This window comes from Copadichromis virginalis, linkage group LG11, assembly GCF_057382275.1.
Source record: "Copadichromis virginalis isolate Kocher_CV1m ecotype Utaka linkage group LG11, C_Virginalis_male_GT1.1, whole genome shotgun sequence".
Lineage (NCBI taxonomy): Eukaryota > Metazoa > Chordata > Actinopteri > Cichliformes > Cichlidae > Copadichromis > Copadichromis virginalis.
In genome coordinates this window covers 39770689-39791613 of record NC_140628.1, presented here as the reverse complement: position 1 = coordinate 39791613, position 20925 = coordinate 39770689, and the positions used below count along the sequence as shown (strand labels likewise).

At 46.0% G+C, this 20925-nt stretch overlaps 1 protein-coding gene and 2 long non-coding RNA genes across 3 annotated transcripts in view; 2 read left to right on the top strand and 1 right to left on the bottom strand.

Moving 5' to 3' along the window:
• Positions 1–864: 864 nt before the first annotated feature.
• Positions 865–20925, bottom strand: part of LOC146699522 (collagen alpha-6(VI) chain-like) — a 47178-nt gene continuing 27117 nt past the window's right edge. Inside the window, exons 20-39 of the mRNA XM_085472497.1 lie at positions 20629–20682; positions 20435–20470; positions 20294–20356; positions 15690–15752; positions 15346–15408; positions 13100–13162; positions 12967–13017; positions 12426–12461; positions 12247–12309; positions 12104–12166; positions 11492–11527; positions 11380–11416; positions 11213–11224; positions 10453–10946; positions 7753–7849; positions 6195–6836; positions 6037–6121; positions 4079–4224; positions 3111–3158; positions 865–1668 (exon numbers count right to left, since the gene is read on the bottom strand). Of these exons, the coding sequence (XP_085328623.1) occupies positions 1493–1668; positions 3111–3158; positions 4079–4224; positions 6037–6121; positions 6195–6836; positions 7753–7849; positions 10453–10946; positions 11213–11224; positions 11380–11416; positions 11492–11527; positions 12104–12166; positions 12247–12309; positions 12426–12461; positions 12967–13017; positions 13100–13162; positions 15346–15408; positions 15690–15752; positions 20294–20356; positions 20435–20470; positions 20629–20682 (2328 nt within the window). The 3' untranslated portion in view covers positions 865–1492. The remainder of the gene's footprint in view (positions 1669–3110; positions 3159–4078; positions 4225–6036; positions 6122–6194; positions 6837–7752; positions 7850–10452; positions 10947–11212; positions 11225–11379; positions 11417–11491; positions 11528–12103; positions 12167–12246; positions 12310–12425; positions 12462–12966; positions 13018–13099; positions 13163–15345; positions 15409–15689; positions 15753–20293; positions 20357–20434; positions 20471–20628; positions 20683–20925) is intronic.
• Positions 13878–14610, top strand: LOC146699525 (uncharacterized). Its single transcript, XR_014922927.1, has 2 exons — positions 13878–14200; positions 14287–14610. It is a non-coding gene; the product is annotated as an uncharacterized LOC146699525 (long non-coding RNA).
• On the top strand, positions 18533–19863 carry LOC146699524 (uncharacterized). The gene is made up of 2 exons (XR_014922853.1): positions 18533–19601; positions 19687–19863. It is a non-coding gene; the product is annotated as an uncharacterized LOC146699524 (long non-coding RNA).

Here is a 20925-nt window from a genome sequence, read left to right as displayed (position 1 = left end):
ATGTATCATGGTATTAAACCTGCTTTTTACCAACAGAGGGGGGAAACTCCTTTCAGGTGAGTTACTGTTATTACTTCTGTGCTCACATTTGGAAGTGAAATGTAATGTTTAAAGACAGCAAAGACGATTAAAACCACAACTTGTCTAATAGACACCAGTTTACTGAGCTCCAAGTCTTAAAATGATCAAATAAATAAACCATGAGACTTCAGGCTGATGGGGATGTTTGTGTTTCCATCTTTCTTCACAATAAAAAATGACCTGTGATAAAGTCTTTGAGCGTGTGATCACAAAAACATCAGATACCAGTCTGGAGGATAACTCCAGCCTTCACGATGGTGCATCCCAGTAAACGACTCTATCATCCTGTCACTGTTATGTAACTCGTTGTACAGTAAATTATCCAAAGGAAAACCCGTTAAGTTCAAAAACTGTTGTATGAAAAGACTGTTTTTAACAGGAAGCGATGGAGCTCAGAGCAGCGCAGCTTCCACTGCCGCACGCTGCAACGATCACTCGATGCAGAGACGTGTGGCGTCCCTGTGCTGCAGAGTGGGCAGCGTCGCTGCTGAGCGCTTACCAATAACTCATTTTTACTGAGTGAGGGAGCCTGGGCCTGCTGACTGCTTCTTAGGCATTGCAGCGCCACCTTGAGGCAGGAACACAGCACAGCAGTACCGTCTTTGACCTGAACGCAGAGGTTGAACCTCGCGTGACAGGATCACTGAATATTTCATATGAGCTTTAACATATCAGGTGGATAATGTTTTAAACTTTGTTGTGCTGCGTTTATCTGTTTTAATGTCAGGTTTGGGTTGTTTTCACTGAAATCCTGAAGAGGCACACAGACACGGACACATGTCGGACTTTTATCTAAACACAAACTTTTATTCAGAAACAAACAGTACAAAATACATGCAGCTGTTTCAGAGGAGCTGCTTCAAGGCGCCTGCGAGCTTTGGAAATATTTGGATTTTAAAGGCAGGTTTTAATATTTTCAACAGCAGGGGGCAGCGTTTCTTGAGCTGGCGTTGTTTTAACTTTAGTTTTTGATGTTTCTAAATTTTCTCACAGATTTTGTTTGCCCGGCTGCAGCTGCAAAGGCACTGCACCAACGCCTGGTAGAAATTTGCATCACAGTCCTGCTTCCTTTGGCATCTGTTAAACATAATTCATAAAGGTTTTAGGCATAAAATCATTTTTCAACACATTCTCGTGATGTCTTTTCTTGGAAGCATTTCAAGTATTTAAAAATGAAAATACCTTTAAAAATAGCACCCTGTGACATAAAAAAGATTATTCCATTTCAGTAAAGTAGTTTCAGAGGAGTGAACTAAACTAATCATACATGGGTGGAGGACAAGGCGGCTCCTTGTGTGTGTTTAAGTCTTTACACTTTAACTGCCCAGAACAAAACCCACTGTGGACGAAGCTGCTCTGAGGTCGCTCTGCTGCTGTGTCAGCTCTCAGTGCAGATCGGTGGCCCGGCGCCTCATCTGTGCTTTGACAGACAAACTCTCTCGCATTCTGCCTGCGTCGCAAAGCGGTTTTCGTTGCCTCCGCAGCCGCTGTACCAGAAACGGGAGCAGACGCTGCGTTTGTGGTCGAAGAACCACCTGACCGTGTAATTCACACAGTCGCCAGCATCCTTGCCGAGGAAGCAGATGCCTGCAAGAGGTGACAGGAGCGAGGAGGCAAAATCAGCTCACAGAAAAACAAACTCAATAAAACAGAACAGAAGAATAGAAGAGCCCTTTATTGTCATTGTACATGTGCAAAATTATGGGCGCTCTGCAACGGAGGAAGAAAATATATCAATAGTAAAGGGCTTCAGGAATACATAGCAGACAGATCGGGGTCAGCAACCTTTAACACCCAAAGAGCAGTTTGGACCCAGCTTGTTGTTACCATAGTTCATGGAGGAGCTGCTCACTTACGTTTGTGGATCCAAAGATCCATGCTTGGCCTGCCTGGGGTTGAAAGCCTCGATAAATCCACGGCGCTTCGGCGGGTACGGTTATTTTGAGCGATGAAGAATACTAACATATAATTTTATTTTTGTATTTCAAGATCACGATAATCTTCCAATTGCGAACTACAAGTTAAAAAAGAACCAAGACAATTAAAATACACTTCAGTTACTTGTCATTTTTTTCCAAACCACGTGGAGCCGCAGTATAAGGACTAAAGAGCCGCAGGTTGCGACCCCTGCTCTAGAGGAATGTGAGTGTGTGAGCGTCCTGAGTGATGAGGGTCACTCAGACCATGCCTCAGATTGGTGGGCAGGGGTCGGGGAAGAAGCTGTTAGTGAGTCTGGAGGTGTGGCAGCTGACTGACCTGAGGCGCAGACCAGAGAGCAGTGGGTCAAACAGGTGGGGGGCGGGGTCACCTGTGATGGCCCTGGTTTACTTGAGACAGGAGGATCTGGCGATGGCCTCCAGGTGTGTCAGAGGGCAGCCAGTGATTTTTTGGGGGGTGCTAATGACCCTCAGTGCAGCCTTCCTGCTCTCAGTCGTGGCCCCTGAGTACAAACACCTGGCAGGAGGATCACGCTCTCCACTGAGGAGGGTAGAGCAGCAGCTCTGGGCCTTCTTTGCCAGGGTGTTTGATTTGATTTTTGCAGACTATTATTAAATGCATAAACAATGAAGAGTGAACTGAACAGGAAGTCTGAGCTCGGATATCTGCCGTCTGCTCTGAAGGCTGGGAAATATCAGTCGTTGTCCTCACACGGTAGGCTAGCAGGACACTGGGCACAGTTTATGTATCGAGCTGCAAAGTGCAGCTGTGCTTCTTACTAATAACACTGTAACCTCCTGACACCCAGCACACTCGTTTATGTCCTCTGAAGGGGAATTTATTTTAGTCTGTATCTTTTGACCGGTTTGAGCTACCCCACTAAAAGACTTTCCCTCAGTTCTCGGCTGGTTAAACTGAAGTAGGCTGAATGTTTGTGGCTCATGTTTTGGTCAATGTCTCCCTATTTGATGATTGCAGACTGTAGGTGCGATGTCACTGAGATCATCTGCGTTCCTCAAACTCAGCGTTCTTCCCGTCATCGTAGCGAGGAAGAGAAAGGACAGTGTGACTGAGAGCAGGTGGATGCTCACCTGTGGACACAAAGCTGTCCAGCTGCTTCGTCGGCTCCACGTCCACATCTGTCAGAGACCAAACAGTCAGCAGGGAGTGCGAGCTAAAGCTGCAGAGCTTCAGTGAAGCAGGTTTCATTAGAGCACTTTACAACACCACAGGCTGAGTTACACCCACAGGGGAGAAATAAACAGCAACACAGACGCCATAAACAGGCCAGTGATCCGAGTGTGTGCTTGTTAATGATGTGGACTCACTGACGACTGAATGTGAACCATTCGTGGTTAAAATCTGTTTGTTTTTAACTAATTAGAAACATGTCTGTAAAGGTTCTCAGTCATCCAGCTCATCGTAGTCTGAGGAGCTTGGAAAGAAAAGCGTCTGGACTTCTTTAAGTTGCTTGAAGACGTTTATGCTTCTTCAGTTCTTACAGCAACTGGTTTAAGCCCCGGCCCAAGAGGGGACGACGGACCCCCTAATGATCCTGTACCTAATCACACGAGCCGAGGTATGAAAACAGGTGCAGGTCACAATCAGCCAAGGGTTTGGGTGAAACCTAACTCCACCCTATCATGTGATTTCATTCCCGACGCCTTAACGCCCAATCACATCCTGGGCCTTCTGACCTCAGGGAATCAGCCTCTTTGCTGATTTGATGAAAGCCCAATTAGGATAATCGCATGTTTTAAGAGCTTTCTTTACACGTGTGGGTTCACCCAACATCTTGGTTGATTGTGACCCCCACCCATTTTCACACCCAGGCAGAGGATCAATAGGAGGTCCACGACCCTCGTAGGGACACTCCCACAGGGCTTAAAAATCTGGGACGCTCCACCAGTCGCTCTGAGAACTGAAGAAGCTTCTCGGGTGAAACGTCTTCAAGAAACTGAAAGTGCAGATGCTTTTCTTTCCAAAATGTTTTTGAATGTTACTGAGCACTAATTAGTGAGTGTGTGTGTGTGTTTATGTGTGTGCGTGAGTGCTCTACCTGTGAGGTCAGCTCCTGAAAACAACCTCTTTCTTTTGCTCAGAGTGTTGATGACGCTCAGGTTTCTTGCCAAGATTCCCGTCTGCTCCTGGAACCAGTTTCTCGGCTGATCGGAAATCTCCAGCTCCCAGTCTGCTGAGCCCTGACTGGACACAGAGCAGCGGCACTCGCTGAGCCATCACAATAGCTTTCTGAATAACACGTTTAATTATTGCTGCTCCGAAACTGCTGTTTACTAACATTTATGTGCTTTATATTTCAAGGCATAGAAATACTACAGAGAAACCCAACAATCAGACGACCTCATATGAACAAGAACTTGGCAACGGTGGGAAGGAAAAACTCCCTTTTAACAGGAAGAAACCTCCAGCAGAACCAGGCTCAGGGAGGGGCGGGGCCATAAAAAACAAACTGGAGTCTATTAGATAGATATGATACAAACCACTGCAGTGCAGTACCTGTAATACCTACAGCATGTTCTAATCGCTCTAATAGGATATTATGGTCGACAGTATCGAACGCTGCACTGAGGTCTAGCAGGACAAGCACAGAGATGAGTCCACTGTCAGAGGCCATAAGAAGATCATTTGTAACCTTCACTAAAGCTGTTTCTGTGCTGTGATGAGCTCTGAAACCTGACTGAAACTCTTCAATAAACCTCTGCAGATGATCTGTTAGCTGTTTGACAACTACTCTTTCAAGGATGTTTGATATAAAGGAAGGTTGGAGATTGGCCTATAATTAGCTAAGACTGCTGGGTCTAGAGATGCTTTTTGAGTAAAGGTTTAACTACAGCCAGCTTGAAGGCCTGTGGTACATAGCCGATTATTAGAGATAGGTTGATCATATTTAAGATCGAAGAATTAATTAATGGCAGGACTTCTTTGAGCAGTTTTGTAGGAATGGGGTCTAAAAGACACGTTGATGGTTTGGAGGAAGTAATTATTGAAGTTAACTCAGAAAGATCAATTAGAGAAAAAGAGTCTAACTTAACATCAATGGTACTAAGAGTAGCTGTAGATAATATTACATCTGTGGGATGATTATTGGTAATTTTTTCTCTAATGATAAAAATGTTATTTGTGAAGAAGTTCATGAAGTCATTACTAGTTAAGGTTAAAGGGATGGTTGGCTCAACAGAGCTCTGACTGTTTGTCAGCCTGGCTACAGAGCTGAAGAGAAACCTGGGGTTGTTCTTATTGTCTTCAATTTATTTGTGAAGAAGTTCATGAAGCAATAAAGAGAAACTTATTCCAGTTAATTAGTGCCAAACAGTAAGAGATGACATTGTCTCCAGCTTATGGGTTATCTGCTTTAAGGTGTGTTTGTGTGAGCTACACAGATGTGTTGTTGATGACAAAGCTGTGTGAGTCAGTGTGAGTCTGTGTGAGTCTGTGGAAGCTGTGGCTCAGTGTGAGTCTGTGTGAGTCTGTGTGAGTCTGTGGAAGCTGTGGCTCAGTGTGAGTCTGTGTGAGTCTGTGTGAGTCTGTGTGAGTCTGTGTGAGTCTGTGGAAGCTGTGGCTCAGTGTGAGTCTGTGTGAGTCTGTGTGAGTCTGTGGAAGCTGTGGCTCAGTGTGAGTCTGTGTGAGTCTGTGTGAGTCTGTGTGAGTCTGTGTGAGTCTGTGGAACCTGTGGCTTAGTGTGAGTCTGTGTGAGTCTGTGTGAGTCTGTGTGAGTCTGTGGAAGCTGTGGCTTAGTGTGAGTCTGTGTGAGTCTGTGTGAGTCTGTGGAACCTGTGGCTTAGTGTGAGTCTGTGTGAGTCTGTGTGAGTCTGTGTGAGTCTGTGGAAGCTGTGGCTCAGTGTGAGTCAGTGTGAGTCTGTGTGAGTCTGTGTGAGTCTGTGTGAGTCTGTGGAACCTGTGGCTTAGTGTGAGTCTGTGTGAGTCTGTGTGAGTCTGTGTGAGTCTGTGGAAGCTGTGGCTTAGTGTGAGTCTGTGTGAGTCTGTGGAAAGTGTTACCTGTTCGTGTCCAGAGTGTCGCCTGGCTCTGACAGCTGGCTGCAGGTCAGTTTAAATGGGAGTGGAGGATAAGTGTTGAGTCCCTCTGAAATAAACCCGAACAGCCCGTCAGTGTGTGTCTGGTTACAGACGACAGGGAGATCTGAGCGTGCTCTTACTGTTGAGGGCGGAGAGGAAGACCCTGATGAAGCGCTGGGCGTAGCCCTGCTCGTCGGCCTTCAGCCTGTCGAGTCTGATCAGGTGCTGCTGTATCGGCACGCTGGCCAGCTCCTCCACCTCCATCCGGTTGTAACGATCACCCACCGTCACCACAAACAGCGCCACCCCCTCACACTTGGCCTTCTGGGAGATGTAGCGCAGCTTGGCCTGGTCTCTGTAGGCCGTCTTGGTGCCCACCACAGTCAGGACAGCCCTCTTGCTGCGCGGCTGGCCGGCCTTCAGCAGCACCTCCCTCAGGGTGTAGTCCAGCATCTGTCCCAGCGCCAAAGAGCCGCCCTGCTGCTGCATGTTCTGCATCATGTACGTCTTCATGTCTCCAGCATTCTGGTAGGTCTGCAGGCCGAACTCCACCTTGGTGCTCTGTTGGACCAGAGCTACTCGGGCCTGGCGGCCGGCTCGGCGGGGCTGTGGACTCACGGCCAGCTGCTCCACCACAGAGCTCAGCAGCTGCCGGGCACCGGCGTATTCATCGGCCTGGATCTCCCTGGAGCTGTCCAGCACCATGACCAGGTCCACATCCGCCTGCTGAGGCAGCACTGGTTCCTGGATGAAGGTGCACTCCTCTGCACGCCTGCAGGGGTCTGCAGAGACATCAGCAGCCACTGAAAACACCTTTATTCATCCACATACGCTGCTCGTGTATTTAACGTTAACTTCATTGTAAAAAGTGATTTTTCTCATGTATTACCAAAACTGAAACAAAAAAGTCTGATATTGTGTAAGTGTTTTTCATCCAGGGAAGGATTAGACACCTAAAGGCATAAAGTTATGTATCAACCAAAGTCTCTGTCAGTGTACAGAAGTTAAATATTTAACAGTTTTTCTACACGATGAACAAAGAAAGAAATGTGTGAAATCACAGAAAGAGTTCTGGAAGTTTTGTTTTTAACTGCAGTCGTATAAAAACCTTTCATTTGTTATTGCTTAATGACTCAGGGAGGTTTTAATCAGCAGGGAAAGTCGTAAAACTGCAGCAACTTGTTGGCGGTGAGCAGCAGATCCAACAAGTTAGAATCAAAAATGGCTTCAAGTGCACATTCAGGGCTGTGAGACTCGCAGGGGAGAACACGCATCACGTTTAAGGCCTGGACAAGTTGAATCGTTTTGTTCTCCATCGTGGAAAAATGGCTGAAAATAAAACCAGGCCAGCTTTAAAAACTCTGCACTCAGCTCTGCGGTCTCATCCCTGTGTTTCTGTCTGTGCACTCGGCCTGAAGCTACACTTGCTGCCTCGGAGTGTCGGCCCCCTTCCTTCTGTCACATATCGGTATAAATAAAGTCCCACCCCTACCTACTATCACAGTCACCTGCTGCAGAGCCGATAATGGCATCAATAAAAGTAGCCGCACGTCCTGAGAGCAGTGAGATGTGGCGATTTACATTTTTAAGAGGACTGTAAAGTCAAGCTTCCTCATATTCACTTTGATCCCACACAGCTCATCTAACTCGAACTAAAAAAGTGTGCAGTGCAGATGAGGTATGAGCATCAGTCGTTACCGTAACAGACGGCACAGCTCTTGACCCTCCTCAGGTCAGCAGCCGGCTCCTGTGGCCTCCTCAGCACCGTGAAGATGGAGTTTCCTGTGTCGTCAGCCTGAGAGGAGACAGCAGCTACCGTTACCGACCGCTTCGCTCGTTCATGACAAACAGAATTCCTCAACGACTGAAGGAAGACGACAAGCAGCTTAAAGAAAATGATGTTTTATTAAACTTTCCCTCTTCGGTCCATCTGTCTTGTATGTGCTTTATAACTGACAGCCATGAGAGAAGGCTTCAGGCACCACAGCTGTTTCTTCCTGTTGTACACTAACTTCTGGCTACACACTGTAAACGTAACTGGAGCCGCACAGGGAGACTAAGTGCACAATGAGCTGGAACGACTTTGTGCTTGCAGGCCAAACAGGCTGGGAAAAAGGCCCTCACATCATGTGCTGAGAAGGTCCCAGATGTATTGGCTCAAGTGAGAGCAAAGAGTTTAAAAGGGAGATGATGAAACCGTGGAACCCTCCAGAAGTCATCACACTGTAAGGTCTAAAAAGGAAACGGGGACACCCTGACTGTAGCATCAAGAGCCAAATGTTTTTTAATCCAAGGCAAACACTCCGATAATCTCAGGGCGCCGTTGCTGTAACAGTGCTTACTGATTTATGAAGTCCCATCTTCATCCAAACCAGATATTACGATATCGACTCCACACTCCTGTATGTTCACACTGAGAGGCATGGTAGGTTTTGTGGACAGATAGGGTGGCACGCTCGCTGCATTATTGCATCACTTCCTGCTCCTGGTGCACCACATCAGTGGTGCTTGTTCAGTTGTCTAAAGAGCAGCAACATCAGCAGTAACTGTCTGAGAAGCTGGCTCTCTTCTGCTCACTTTGTCGGTTGTCCAATTATTCCTTTGCCTCCTTTAGCACCTGGTCGCCTGGTTGTAGCTCTGGAGGCCTGGCTCCCCACAGAGCCAGCCAGGCCCTGTGGTGCTTTGCAAAGGTACTGTTGGCCTGGTTGACTGTGTCCAAAGTGGGAAATCAGGCCAGTTTGGTGACTACGAGGAGGAAGTGTAGCCTCAAACAGAAACCTTCAGTACGTTTCCCTGTGTACAGACTCCCTGGACTGCTTCCTGTGTGGTGAGTGTCGGAGAGAGAGGCTGGTCGCGTGTGTGGATTGCCTGAAGAGGAATGAGCACTTTGCCCCTGGATTTCCCTGGAGCCCTGACCCCTCACCTTTTTGTATATACACCCGGTGTGCATCAGAGTCCTGCGTGTGAGTCCTCCACCTCAATCGTAACAGCAGCTCCCATTTCATTTATTAACCTTTTCATCTACGCTAAAAAAAAGAAAAAAAAAAAGAGGCAGCACGGTGGCACGGTGGTTAGCACTGTTGCCTCACAGCAAGAAGGTCCTGAGTTCAATTCCACCATCAGGCCGGGGTCTTTCTGTGTGGAGTTTGCATGTTCTCCCCGTGTTTGCGTGGGTTCCCTCCGGGTACTCCGGCTTCCTCCCACCGTCCAAAGACATGCAGCTTGTGGGGATAGGCTGATTTGACAATCCAAATTGCCACTAGGTGTGAATGTGAGTGTGAATGGTTGTCTGTCCCTGTGTGTTGGCCCTGCGACAGACTGGCGACCTGTCCAGGGTGTACCCCGCCTCTCGCCCTATGACAGCTGGGATAGGCTCCAGCGCCCCCCGCGACCCTGAAAAGGATAAGCGGAAGCGAATGGATGGATGGATGGATCTACGCTAGTCCATGCTGGTATCAACATACTGAGTTATCCTGACCCACTGAGTCACAGCCAGACTCCTCATCGCACAGGCCGAGGAGGAGGAGTGGCAGCACTTCAGCTTATTAACCAACCAAAGACACAGTTTGAATTCATTTAAAAAACTGTTAATAAGCAGTTCTCCTTTGTTATAACAAACAAGACATAATATTTGGTTACAGATTATTACTTCAGTACTTCAGACTAAAGAAGAAACTGATAGTTGGGGTGACCCTGAATCCTTGTCGGTTGTATAAAATAATGTCCAGCTTATGAGTTTTCTGATCAAAGCTGTGTGTTTGAGCTACCCCAGGGAGTCACGCACTTCACATTCCAGGCTCTATTCTTTCTACAGAATCCAGAGTCAAGATAAAATGATTAGCAAGACACCAGAACACTTTTCTTAAAGGTAACGCAGTTTGCTACTTGATTGTTCCTGGGAAAAAGTAATTTGCTTCACTACCTGTTACATTAAAAAAAGCTGTCTCACAACCACAGTTTAGTAACATGAACCTCAGGCTGCACCAAAGCAAATCCCTAACGAGGACTCACATCTCTGAGATCTTTCTCTTAGCAGAACACGAAGCAAAGACTGATTCTACTTTAGAAACGTGAGCAGGTAGACAGGGAGGCTGCAGCCCGACTGCTGTTTGTTACCTGTGGAAGGTAAAGTCTGTCTGGGCAGCATCAGCAACAGGTTTCCTACAAAAGCTGTTTTTGGTTCCCATCCCCAGATGGTCTCAGTCAGGTTTTAAGTCAGACTAAATGAAAGATGATTTTGTGCATGATGGTGCAGTTTAAAGTGTTCAGGTTAATTCATCAACATCGTTTTTTCCAACAACAGAAAAACTATGAAACATGTTTGAGAATTCATTTGTAATGTATCGTCTAATTTTAGCATGTTCACCATGGACCTGATGGAGGCTAAATCAAACTCACCTCCATCGCCTGATTAATCGCGGGAACGTTCCTCAGGGAGATGATTGCTGGGACGATGTTCAGAGCCCGGTACTCCATAATGGCAGCAAGAATGTCAGTGTTGTCCTGAGACGCTCCATTGGTGAAAAACACGGCCACCTTCCTCACCATGAACCCAGCTCGCACTCGTTTGAAGATGTTCTGACCCACAAAGCGCATGGCGGCGCCCAGCTGGCGTTTGTTGGACGTCTTCTCTAGGGCGATGTTCTTCACAGCTTCTATCAGCGCAGTCTTGCGATGGTAGTCCTGGAAGTGGATCAGGTACTTGGTGTAGGCGCTGTATCCAACCACAGCCACGCGAGCGCCTTGTGGACAGTTGCTCTCAGCGATGCTCAAGTCCTCCAGCAGGTGGAGGAGGGCGGAGCGCTGCCTCTCGAGGGCCGTCGGAGTCACGTCGTCAGACATGTCCAAGCCGAACACCAGCTCGGTGGGGTAGGCCGGACACTGTGACTCACCTGGAGGAGGTAACGTCAGGAAGAGCTGAAGTGAAACGACCGCGGTGTTGGAAACACGCTCAGGCCGATTAACAGATACTCAAAGACGACTAGTTACAAGTTACAAAGGACTTCTGCTACTCAGTAAAATCCACCAAGCAGTTGGAGACAGTTTCAGATAAAAAGGTGCAAATATGTCCCGATGATCTCAGTCAGTCGGCATCTGTGGACAAAGTCTTTGTGCTGTACTCACCATGTTTGTTCTCACTAAGAGGAGACGTACGTACCGTGTGAACAAGCTGTGTGAAGCAGAAACACATTCACTTATCACAGCGCTCGTACTCTGCAGTTTGCTTCCACAAACGTTCGTTTTAGTTTCCATCCTCTACATAAAAACTCATAAACAAACAGCTGATCATTGTTTTGCAAACGTGTTTAAAGCGATGACACTTACCACAGTTGTCCCTGATTTTGTTGATCAGTTCGCATTCCTGAGACGACAGAAAATGTTCTTTGTAACAACATATTTATTTTAAGCAGGTGAAGCGATTTAAAGGTGGACTTACAGACAGGCCTCTGCTCCCAGGAGGACCTTTCGGGCCCTGGATGGAGGAAAAACAGAGATTATTGTAAGTTTATTTGGGAGGATAATCAAATGTGACTTTTATCTGTGGCTTCCACAGGGTGATGACCCGCTTCCTTTACATGGTGCCGGTTTTACGTTGATGTGGTCCCTCCCTGACAACGGAACAGGATGCAGCGTTACTGCTGGAGTCTGCCAGTCATGGATGGATCTTGTGTGATGTCTGTTCCTATGGACAGTGATCCCAGCAATTTGTGATGCTGTGTCATTACCAGCTTTTTGAACTGAAATCGTCCATCAGTAACCAGGACGTGCTCACAGCCATCTGCCTCCAGCTCAGATACCATCCTGCTCTGTCACAGCAACCCTCTGCATGATCTCGCCAAATACATCCATGAAACCTCTATGAGGTCTTTCTCTTTTCATCCTGCCTGGCAGCTCCATCTTTTAATATGTCCTCTGTCTAATTTAATTTAAAAACTAAATGAGCTTTTTCTTATTGAAAGATTTGCTTAGAAGATAACATCATTCAAAGAATTATTAGACGTGCTAATGAGAGTGAAGGTAGGCAGGTGAAGATGCAGTTTAAACGTACTTTGTGTCCTGGATATCCGTCACCTCCAGGCTCACCTGGCTTTCCTGGCATGCCTGAGTTCCCCTGTATGGGTCACACATAAATCACAGAAGAAGCAAAAAGCCAACGTCTCAGTGACGCGACATCAAAGAAACCTTTCTTACCCCACGACCCCGGTTCCCCTTGGATCCTGGATGCCCTTTCGGTCCCTTCGCACCGTCGTCGCCCTGAAGACAAAATGCCGTGTCTCAATCACCACAGAGTCCAACATACTTCTAGCTTACTTTGGCTGAACCACATGGTGGCATCAAAGTTTTAGTGTGTGGAAAATGGAAGGACTCACCGGTAAACCAGGGTAACCAGGAAAACCAGCATCTCCCTGTACAGAGAAAGGAAGAAGCAACGATTTCACGATTAAGACTTTCTAAAATGTTCGGCCACATGTGTAAATCTGTTTTACCCACATCATTGTCCAGCTGAACAGCACCAAAGACATCCCCATGCCTATGCAGATGATACTAAGCTGTATTTTTCCACTAAGCCCCCAAATCTCAACAGCCTCCCAGACCTCAATCACTTCACCACTGCCAGTGAAAAATGGACGAACGTTCCTTTTTCTGAATCCTGGTAAAACTGAGGTTCTTCAGGTTCTTATGAAAACTTGGGAGGGAACATTTTGGATTGTGCCAGCACAGAGCTTGGGTGCGGGTCACCAGTGACACAAACCACGGTGTATCCTGAGAGAACCAGAACATCTTCTCCTCCATCAAACGAATAGCTGAAACTAAAACCATGTGGCGTTCTTCTTACTGCTTTTCATTGTTGATGAAAACAGAATTCATTCAGTTTTTGTTGGTTGATGTCAAATTAAGGTTCAGCTCTACCTTTGAACCTTTCGGTCCTTCAGGTCCAAACCCGTCACGACCATCCAGACCCTGAACACAGAGAAAGTCTTGCATGAGATAACTGCATTGAATTACAGATATACACAAGCTCAGCTCATGTTCGGGATCCTACCGGCATTCCTCTGGGTCCTGGTGGTCCCAGAGCACCCTTCACACCTGGTTCTCCTGGTTGGCCCTTAAATAACAACCATGGACATTTCTCCATCAGAATTTACACCCCCATCCAACAAAACCCTGCCAAAATATCTTTCCATTTATAAATAAAGAGTACATTATTTACAGGCTGAATCCAGTTTTATTCACATTTTAAACGTTTAAACTGCTGCTGTGGTTTATGGCCACGATCCTGGGCCATTTGACCCAGCGTTTTGAGTTTTTATACATTTGGATGTTTATGGTTTATGTTTAAGTTCATCAGGTTATCTAAGTTCATTTCTGTTATACTGAGGTTGCTGTTGTTTATTACAGTCCCCTGGTGTCTTCACCCCGTGTGTTTAAGTCTCCCTCAGCCTTCACGTGTTTCATGTCTGCGTGTCATTACGCTTCCTGTTTTATTTTGAAGAGGTCTGGTGTCCCATGTTCATTGTGTTTAGTTTCACTTCCCCTGTGCCGTCATTGTGTTTCCGCTTCATCACCTCCTGTGTGTATTTAGTGTGTGTTTCCACTCATTCCTCGTCCAATCGTCTGCTTTGTTTCCATGCCTCTAGGTTTATGGATTCATGTCAGGTCTTCAGGTTTCTAGGTCCTTGTTCTAGTGTTTTTATATTTAGCTCACCCAGTTTAGGTTATTGTTAGTTTCTCCTTTGCCTTTTGTTTTTGTGCTGTTTACTAGTGATGTGACGTTCTGTATCGAGGCTTCGGAGCGTGTGTCCAGTAATGGAGGGGGCGTTTCCGCGATGCGCGTATCGAGGCTTGCTTCATTTATGGGAGGAGCTGAAAATGATGACGTCCGAAGCCTCGCTGCCCGGCTGTACCACGTGACTGGTTCATGAAGTGGTTCGAACTTTGCCGCGAGCTATGACAGCGATATAAACCCTCAGACTTCATTCAAAATGTGGGTGTTTGATGGAGAGTTGCGGTTAGAGAGAGTTTGGAGACCGTTTGGAGGTTTATGAGAGTGAGGAGAGAAAGTCAGGAGAGAATGGAGCCAGCTAAGAAGAGGAGGATGTCCTCCCCTGTGTGGGAACATTTTGATCTTATTCCTCCCAACAAGGTATGTACATTTCTACAGAAGATGTATTTTCATGATACTGATGGTGCAATAAAACCTATGTTGAGCTGTCTTGACTTTTGTACAAGGTGAAGTGTTTGCTATGTGCCAGGGAGCTGGGATATAACAACAACATCCATGCTTAGGCACTACAGAGCTTTGCATGAGAATAAGAGGAACACCGATTGTGGAGCAAGACCAGGTGAGCCATCAAATGCAATGATAATATAGCATGCAGTAATGTTACTAAATGATATAACAATATTATACAACTGTTATAAGTTACGTGTGTGATATTTATATTTGTGCTTTGTCTTTATTGTCTTTCCTCAGGAGAACAATCTCAAATAGATGAAGACCTGGTCAGCATGGTGATTGAGGACTCCCAGCCATTTAGCATTGTGGAGGACAAAGGATTCAAAAGATTTGTTAAATCATTAAATCCCAGCTATGTTCTCCCCACTAAAAAGGTCGTAAAAGCAGTGAAAATTTAGTTTTTACAGAATAAAATGTGAACAGGCAGGACTGAGGCTCAAAGCCTCAGTGTGTAGCTGTCCATACCTCAACGTTACAAAAGCACAACTACTGTCCACACCCCAACCACACCTCACCTCACAGTAAATGATCATTTCCATTTCAAGCATTTCCAAATAATCATTTCCCATACTGCCACTATAAATATACACAGTATACTGCCATCACTACAATATACATGTTTTACACACTCCTTTTGTTGTTGACATTTACAGGCTGTGTGCAAAATGCCACACTCTTCAAATTCATGCCAACTAATATTTTTACGTCCAGTAGGTGTCCTGCTAGAGCAAATGAAGCTTCATGAAGCTTTGCGCTGGGGTGAACCAATTGGATGAAAAGCTTCAGTGCTTCATGGGGCTTCATCTGCCCATCACTACTGTTTACCAGCCTACAATAAACAGCTCGCTTTCAGCTAATATTAAGTCTGTTTCCACTATTATCTACTCACATTCACACAGTTTGCTTCAACCAGACTGTGACACAAAATCTCATTGGGGTCATTAAAGCTTGTAGTTGGATAGGGGTTGGGTTTTGACCTCTAGCCGCGGGCTACATGGGTATTCTGGTTAAAAGCTTTCCTGAATGCAAAGAAAGGAAGCGATGTCACCCACCTTCTGCCCATTAGGGCCAGGACGTCCAGGTAGCCCTGGTTCTCCAACAGATCCATGTTCACCCTGTGGAGGAGCAGAGCTGCCACTGTTCACTCTATTCACATCATGCAAACACTGAACACTCTTTATGTTGCAGCCACTGGAAATACTTCTAAAGTCTTTAAATGTCTAAATGTTTAAATGACCTTTAAAGCAATAATAATAATAAAAAAAGCAATGTTGGTATTTTTCCTCATGCAAAACTCCCTTTAATCAGACACATGCTTCATTAGAAAAACACAATCAGTACATCATAATTGAACTCGTTGGTCAGTGCATGCATACAGCCTAGTTGATGAACGCACCTGATTTCCTGGAAAACCAGGTGTTCCTTTGGGTCCAGGTTCCCCATTGTCCCCAGCAGGGCCCTGCAGGGTCATCACAGTTTGATAACTGGTGATTATTTACACCTCTGCTCTTCCAATCAATGATGACTGATGGATAGTCTGCATAGCTGTACACTAGTAGTCATCTGTAGTGTACGCTGATAATAATATATATGTCACTACACTTTATTTGTATTGCTTCTAAAACAACGAAGTGTTGAAAAATAATAATAAAATTAGGAAATTAAAAGAACAAGAAAAAACAAGGGCGCTAGGATGTCAATCCTGGAAAACATTCCATCAAACAATAATTACAGAGCTATGACAAACACAGCAAATCAGTGCAATCTGATCAGACAGCGTGTGGTTGTCTGCATGCGCCTGCCAGAATCCTTTCTACGGCCAAACTTCATGACGTCATGCATGAAGTACATCCTAGTACAGATGCCGGGAGTCTATGTATATATAACAGGATACTGGAGTCAATTCTCTATCATCTCACACGTCGATTTAATCAGTTTCTGTTTGATGGTTATTCAGCTGTGTGACAACCCGAAGGATGCGGCCTCCGAAGGATGCGGCCTAGGTTTTGGGACACAGCTTATGGAAAGACCAGATGTTTTTCAGTCACCAGGGCCTGAGGCTAAGTAATTCACCTGGAATAATTTTGTGTGTCCCTGACCAAATGGCGTGGAACACCTGCCTTAAGAATTTGGTTGGTGTCATTTAAGCACTGTGTGCCAGGAAGAGGGAGGAGCCAACGCAGGACTCAAAACTCAAAAGAATTAACTAAGGCAGGCAAAACACCAAATACAAAAAAACGTAACTCAGACGTGAAACTAGACAACTGAGAAAGTGAGGAACAAGCAACTAAGAGCAAGGAAAAGGGGGGACACTCGCAGCAATATGGGACGATGCAACAATGGGCAAAGGCAAACGGTGGAAACACACGGGGAATGGGGGAGAGATCAAACATAATGAGGTGGGAGGAAGGAAAACAGATGAATGAAACTCAGAGACAGAACTTATACGAGAGACGTGACAGACTAACCAGGGAGGGAACAAACTAAACCAACAGGAAGTACAAATGATTACACTTGGAAGAACGAGGAAACTAAACAATAGCAAAGAGAACATAAGAAACAGAAACACTGTGTTAGCGTGACAGCAGGACGGCGTCATTCACACATCGTCACAGCCGCTCTCGTCTTAAAGAGCGCAGGATTTCATATGTTGCTTTGAGAAAACAGTCATGGTGTGGATCAGTGCAGTCATGTTTTGGGGAAGTACGATCTGACGTTGGCCACATTTCAGATCAACAGTGAGCTTATTTGTGTCTGTGTGATACCTCCTAATGCTTTAGCTCATCACATGAACGTACGGCGGCCTGAATGTGCAGACGGAGAATATCACTTTCTGTCGACGTGAACACTGCCCATGAGACTGTTATACAACATGTGTTCACAAATACACTCCACTAAATGAGAAACAGCTTTTCTTAAGTTGCTAACTTATACCAAGCAGAGCTGCAACTGCATCCTATCTGGCTTTGTGGTTTGACAGAGAAAAAAGAAATTCATGAATAGTTCCACTGAATTTCTCTGGAAGTCTGTCCATGGGCCAAATCCAGCACAAATCTGCCAAATCCAGCTGAGCGAAAGCCAAAGTGTAACCGGAGTGATGCAAAAACACAGACTAAACTGGCACCTCTCGAGTCCTGTGGGGATTTCTGCCTATTCAACTAAAACAAAACTTCTAAGGAATAATGTGTACAGTTACTGTCAATGATCCTTCAGGAATTTAATGCTAAATTCAACCAGATGCAGCCTGCGGGAGAACATTTACAGCTTACTGCCTCAGCTGTAAACTCTGTTAGCCTGGCTCTGAATCACGGCTCTTGAACAGTTGAGACTTCAATATTTGAAACAGCTTATTAGTTCCAACATATCGAGGGGTCTTACAACGCAGTGGAGATCCCTTTACAGGCCCAGCGACTTGAACATGATGCGTAGTGGTTACATACAGTTGTGGTCAGATGTTCATCACGGGCATGAATTTCAGGTCATTTTGGATTTTTAATGATTTCTTTAAACCTTTTCCAGTGTGCAACGATCGTAGAGAGTGTGCATTAGAGCAGGGCGATATGACCAAAAATATTTATCACGATATACATTTGAAAATTTGCAATAACGATATAACTGACGATATAATTGACACGAGACAAATTGAGATGAGAGATGAGATGAGATAGCCTTTATGTGTCAGTTGCAGGTCTTTTGCCCACAACCGAGATGACAGACCTTGCCGACCGTACCTACAATACACAAACCTCTCCTATCATTTCAATCCCAGCGGGCAGCCTTGTGGGGGTTTGAACAGCCGGTTCCGCTTTCTTTATTCTTTGATAAGTTAGGGCCAAGCCAGCTCCGATCAGCCAGAACCCTGTTATCATGGTTCCGAATAGGTAGATATCTTCAGCACTCAGTCTCACTCGAGCCCAAACTTCTCGTTGAGGAAGGGGTGTCAATTGCATTTAGGGACCAGTTGATCAAATTCATAATTCCTTTTTGTTCCCTCTCTGTTCCAGGGAAAAGGAATACAGAAAAAAAAGAGACTAGACAAGGACATAAGCAGGGAAGATGAGGGAGAGGAGAAAAAGTGCGTCCGCCTCCTCCGAGAGCCAAAGAAGAACTCCTCAACTTTATTAGTGCAAAAAAACAAAACAAAAAAACCTCATCAATGTGTTTTCACTTAAACAAGCAGCTGTTTTTTATCTGCATTAAAGTTATATAAACATTTAACAGTGCAAACTGACAGTTTAACCAAAAGGCGTTTCCAGTGGAAACTGGCCGACATATCCTCAGCATAACCATGTATAATATCCACAACACTTAAAAAGAGGTTATACACACACAATACGGTAACATTATGCTGAAGCACAGTACGTATCACTCTGCGAGGCTCCGCCTACGACAGCCGTAATGCTCCAACAATCCATCAAGCGGTGCGGCTTCGTAGCTTAGCAAAGTCGTACTGAAACATTTGACAGATTTTCGAGCGCCGTGCACATAAAATCGTTTTGAGGTCAGTAAACACAACCAGAGTTCATACATAAGGCGCACGGGATTATAAGGGGCTCTGTCGACTTTCAGACAAATCAAAGGATGGATTTTAAGTGCGCCGTATTTTCCAAACAACGCGGTAATAACGACGGCCCGCTAGCATGCGCTACCAAAAATAGTGCTTTGTTGTGTATCTGACGGACGAAAGCTAAACCAGTTCCACACCAGTGAAGCTGCAGCATTTTTACAAACCAGTTCTGGTTCATCGTTTCATTCAACGATCCACTTTCGCTCTTCTCCTTCTGCGTCGCCGCCATGTGCGTATGTAAACAAAGGCACAGCCCATGCGCGTTTTACCCATATTCTATCGCCATGTTTCATTTTCTTATCGTTGCCCAACATTACACCGGTGTTACCGTGGATGGTATGATATGGCCCAGCACTAGCGTGCACCAAATGGATTTTCTCTAATCCACACTGTCACGGACCCGGCTCTGGAGGACTCGGGGGTCCGTGACCAGTTTTGACTGTTGTTATTGTTGTTAGTATTATTAGTATTTGGTGATGTGTGCTTTCTCCACAATGCTGTGTTAGTCTGTGTCCCACTCGTATGTATAGGCAGGGTGTGGGTGTATACGTGTGTATGTCTGCGGGTGTGGCTGGAGGATGGAGCACAGCCACCTGCAGGCCTGATAGGTGTGGCCCTGCGAAGGACTGGCCACACCTGAAGTTCCTGCCACACCTGTTGGTGATCAGGGCTCGTCGGGGGAGCTACTTAGGAGAGTGTTGGAGCTCCCACCGGCGCGGGATCATTGAGTTATCGTACCAAGTTAGTGTGTCAGCATATGTCTGTGTTGTTCGTATATGCCCGCCGAGGGTTAGTGTTGACGGCTGCCTCTATGGTTTCCCTGCAGGAGGAAGAGTGGTCCAGAAAGGCAGCACGCACGGGGTGTGCGGAAACACAACAGCGGGGAGCACGAGCACGAGCACAGACGTCGGAGGGAAGCACGCACACGGGGTTCAAGGGAGCAACGGGGAGTTATTGTGTTTACAGTTTTTCACTGTGAATAAAGAGCACTGTTTGCATCGCAGAGTCTGCGTTTTGGGTCCTCCTTTCCCCACATCCCCACGGTCTGCCAGCCAGACCGTGACACACACAGGCTCAAATATAAATAAACATACTAATATTTGGCTAAATGTCTCAAAGTTCTTCACAGACGCTCTTGGTAGCTGTCGATAAGCTTCTGGCATAATTCTGGCTGCATGTTTGATCACTCTTTTTATCAGAACTGAGGACTTGACCAGAGGGTGTTCCCACTCTGAATGACCGTCAGCGTTCCCACAACATTCATAGTAAGAGCAGCGATGCGAGAGGAAGGCTGAGTGCGGGGAGGAGGGGTTAAACTACAGCAGAGGCAGTCGCGTCTTTTCTGAGTTAAATATATTCGGTCTCACAATTAAGGTCAACCTGCCGTGCGTCCAATCACAAAGCAGACCGTCACGACAGAACCGGACTCTCACCTGTGGCCCAGCAGCACCTGGGATACCGGGAGGGCCTCGATTTCCTTTCTCACCAGGTGACCCCTGCAAACAGAGTCAGACGTCTGTGTACAGTCACAGATATACGGTATAATCCTGATGCTGCTTCATATCGTCTTCTACCTTCTCACCACTGGGACCTCTTCTTCCATTACGACCCTGCACAAGAAAAAAATGTCACCATCATCATGCTGAAGTCTTTCTGCAGCACAGAGCAGCACCTTCCTACCCGAGTCTCTGTGTGAGGATCACTGCTCTTCATGAAAACAGCTTCTCTTAGAGAGAAACAGAAGAACGATTTTTCTGAGAAATCTCACCGGGTTTCCATCTAGTCCACTGTCACCCCCGTACCCGTCTGGACCAGGACCACCCTGTGGATTAAAAAACATTCTGATAACTGCATCCAGCCATCTGTCCTTCTGCCCGTCCATCCACAGAATTATATACTTTGGTCAAAATATTATAATTATATATTGTGACCATTTGGCCTGGCTTTCCTCAGACCGTACACCAGAGAAGGTCAGGGCTGCATGGTGTCAGTCACTGGTTGGTAATTTCAACATTTTGGTCTTTGTATCCTGAGTGAGCTACTCAGGACCAGCTCATATAGTCTT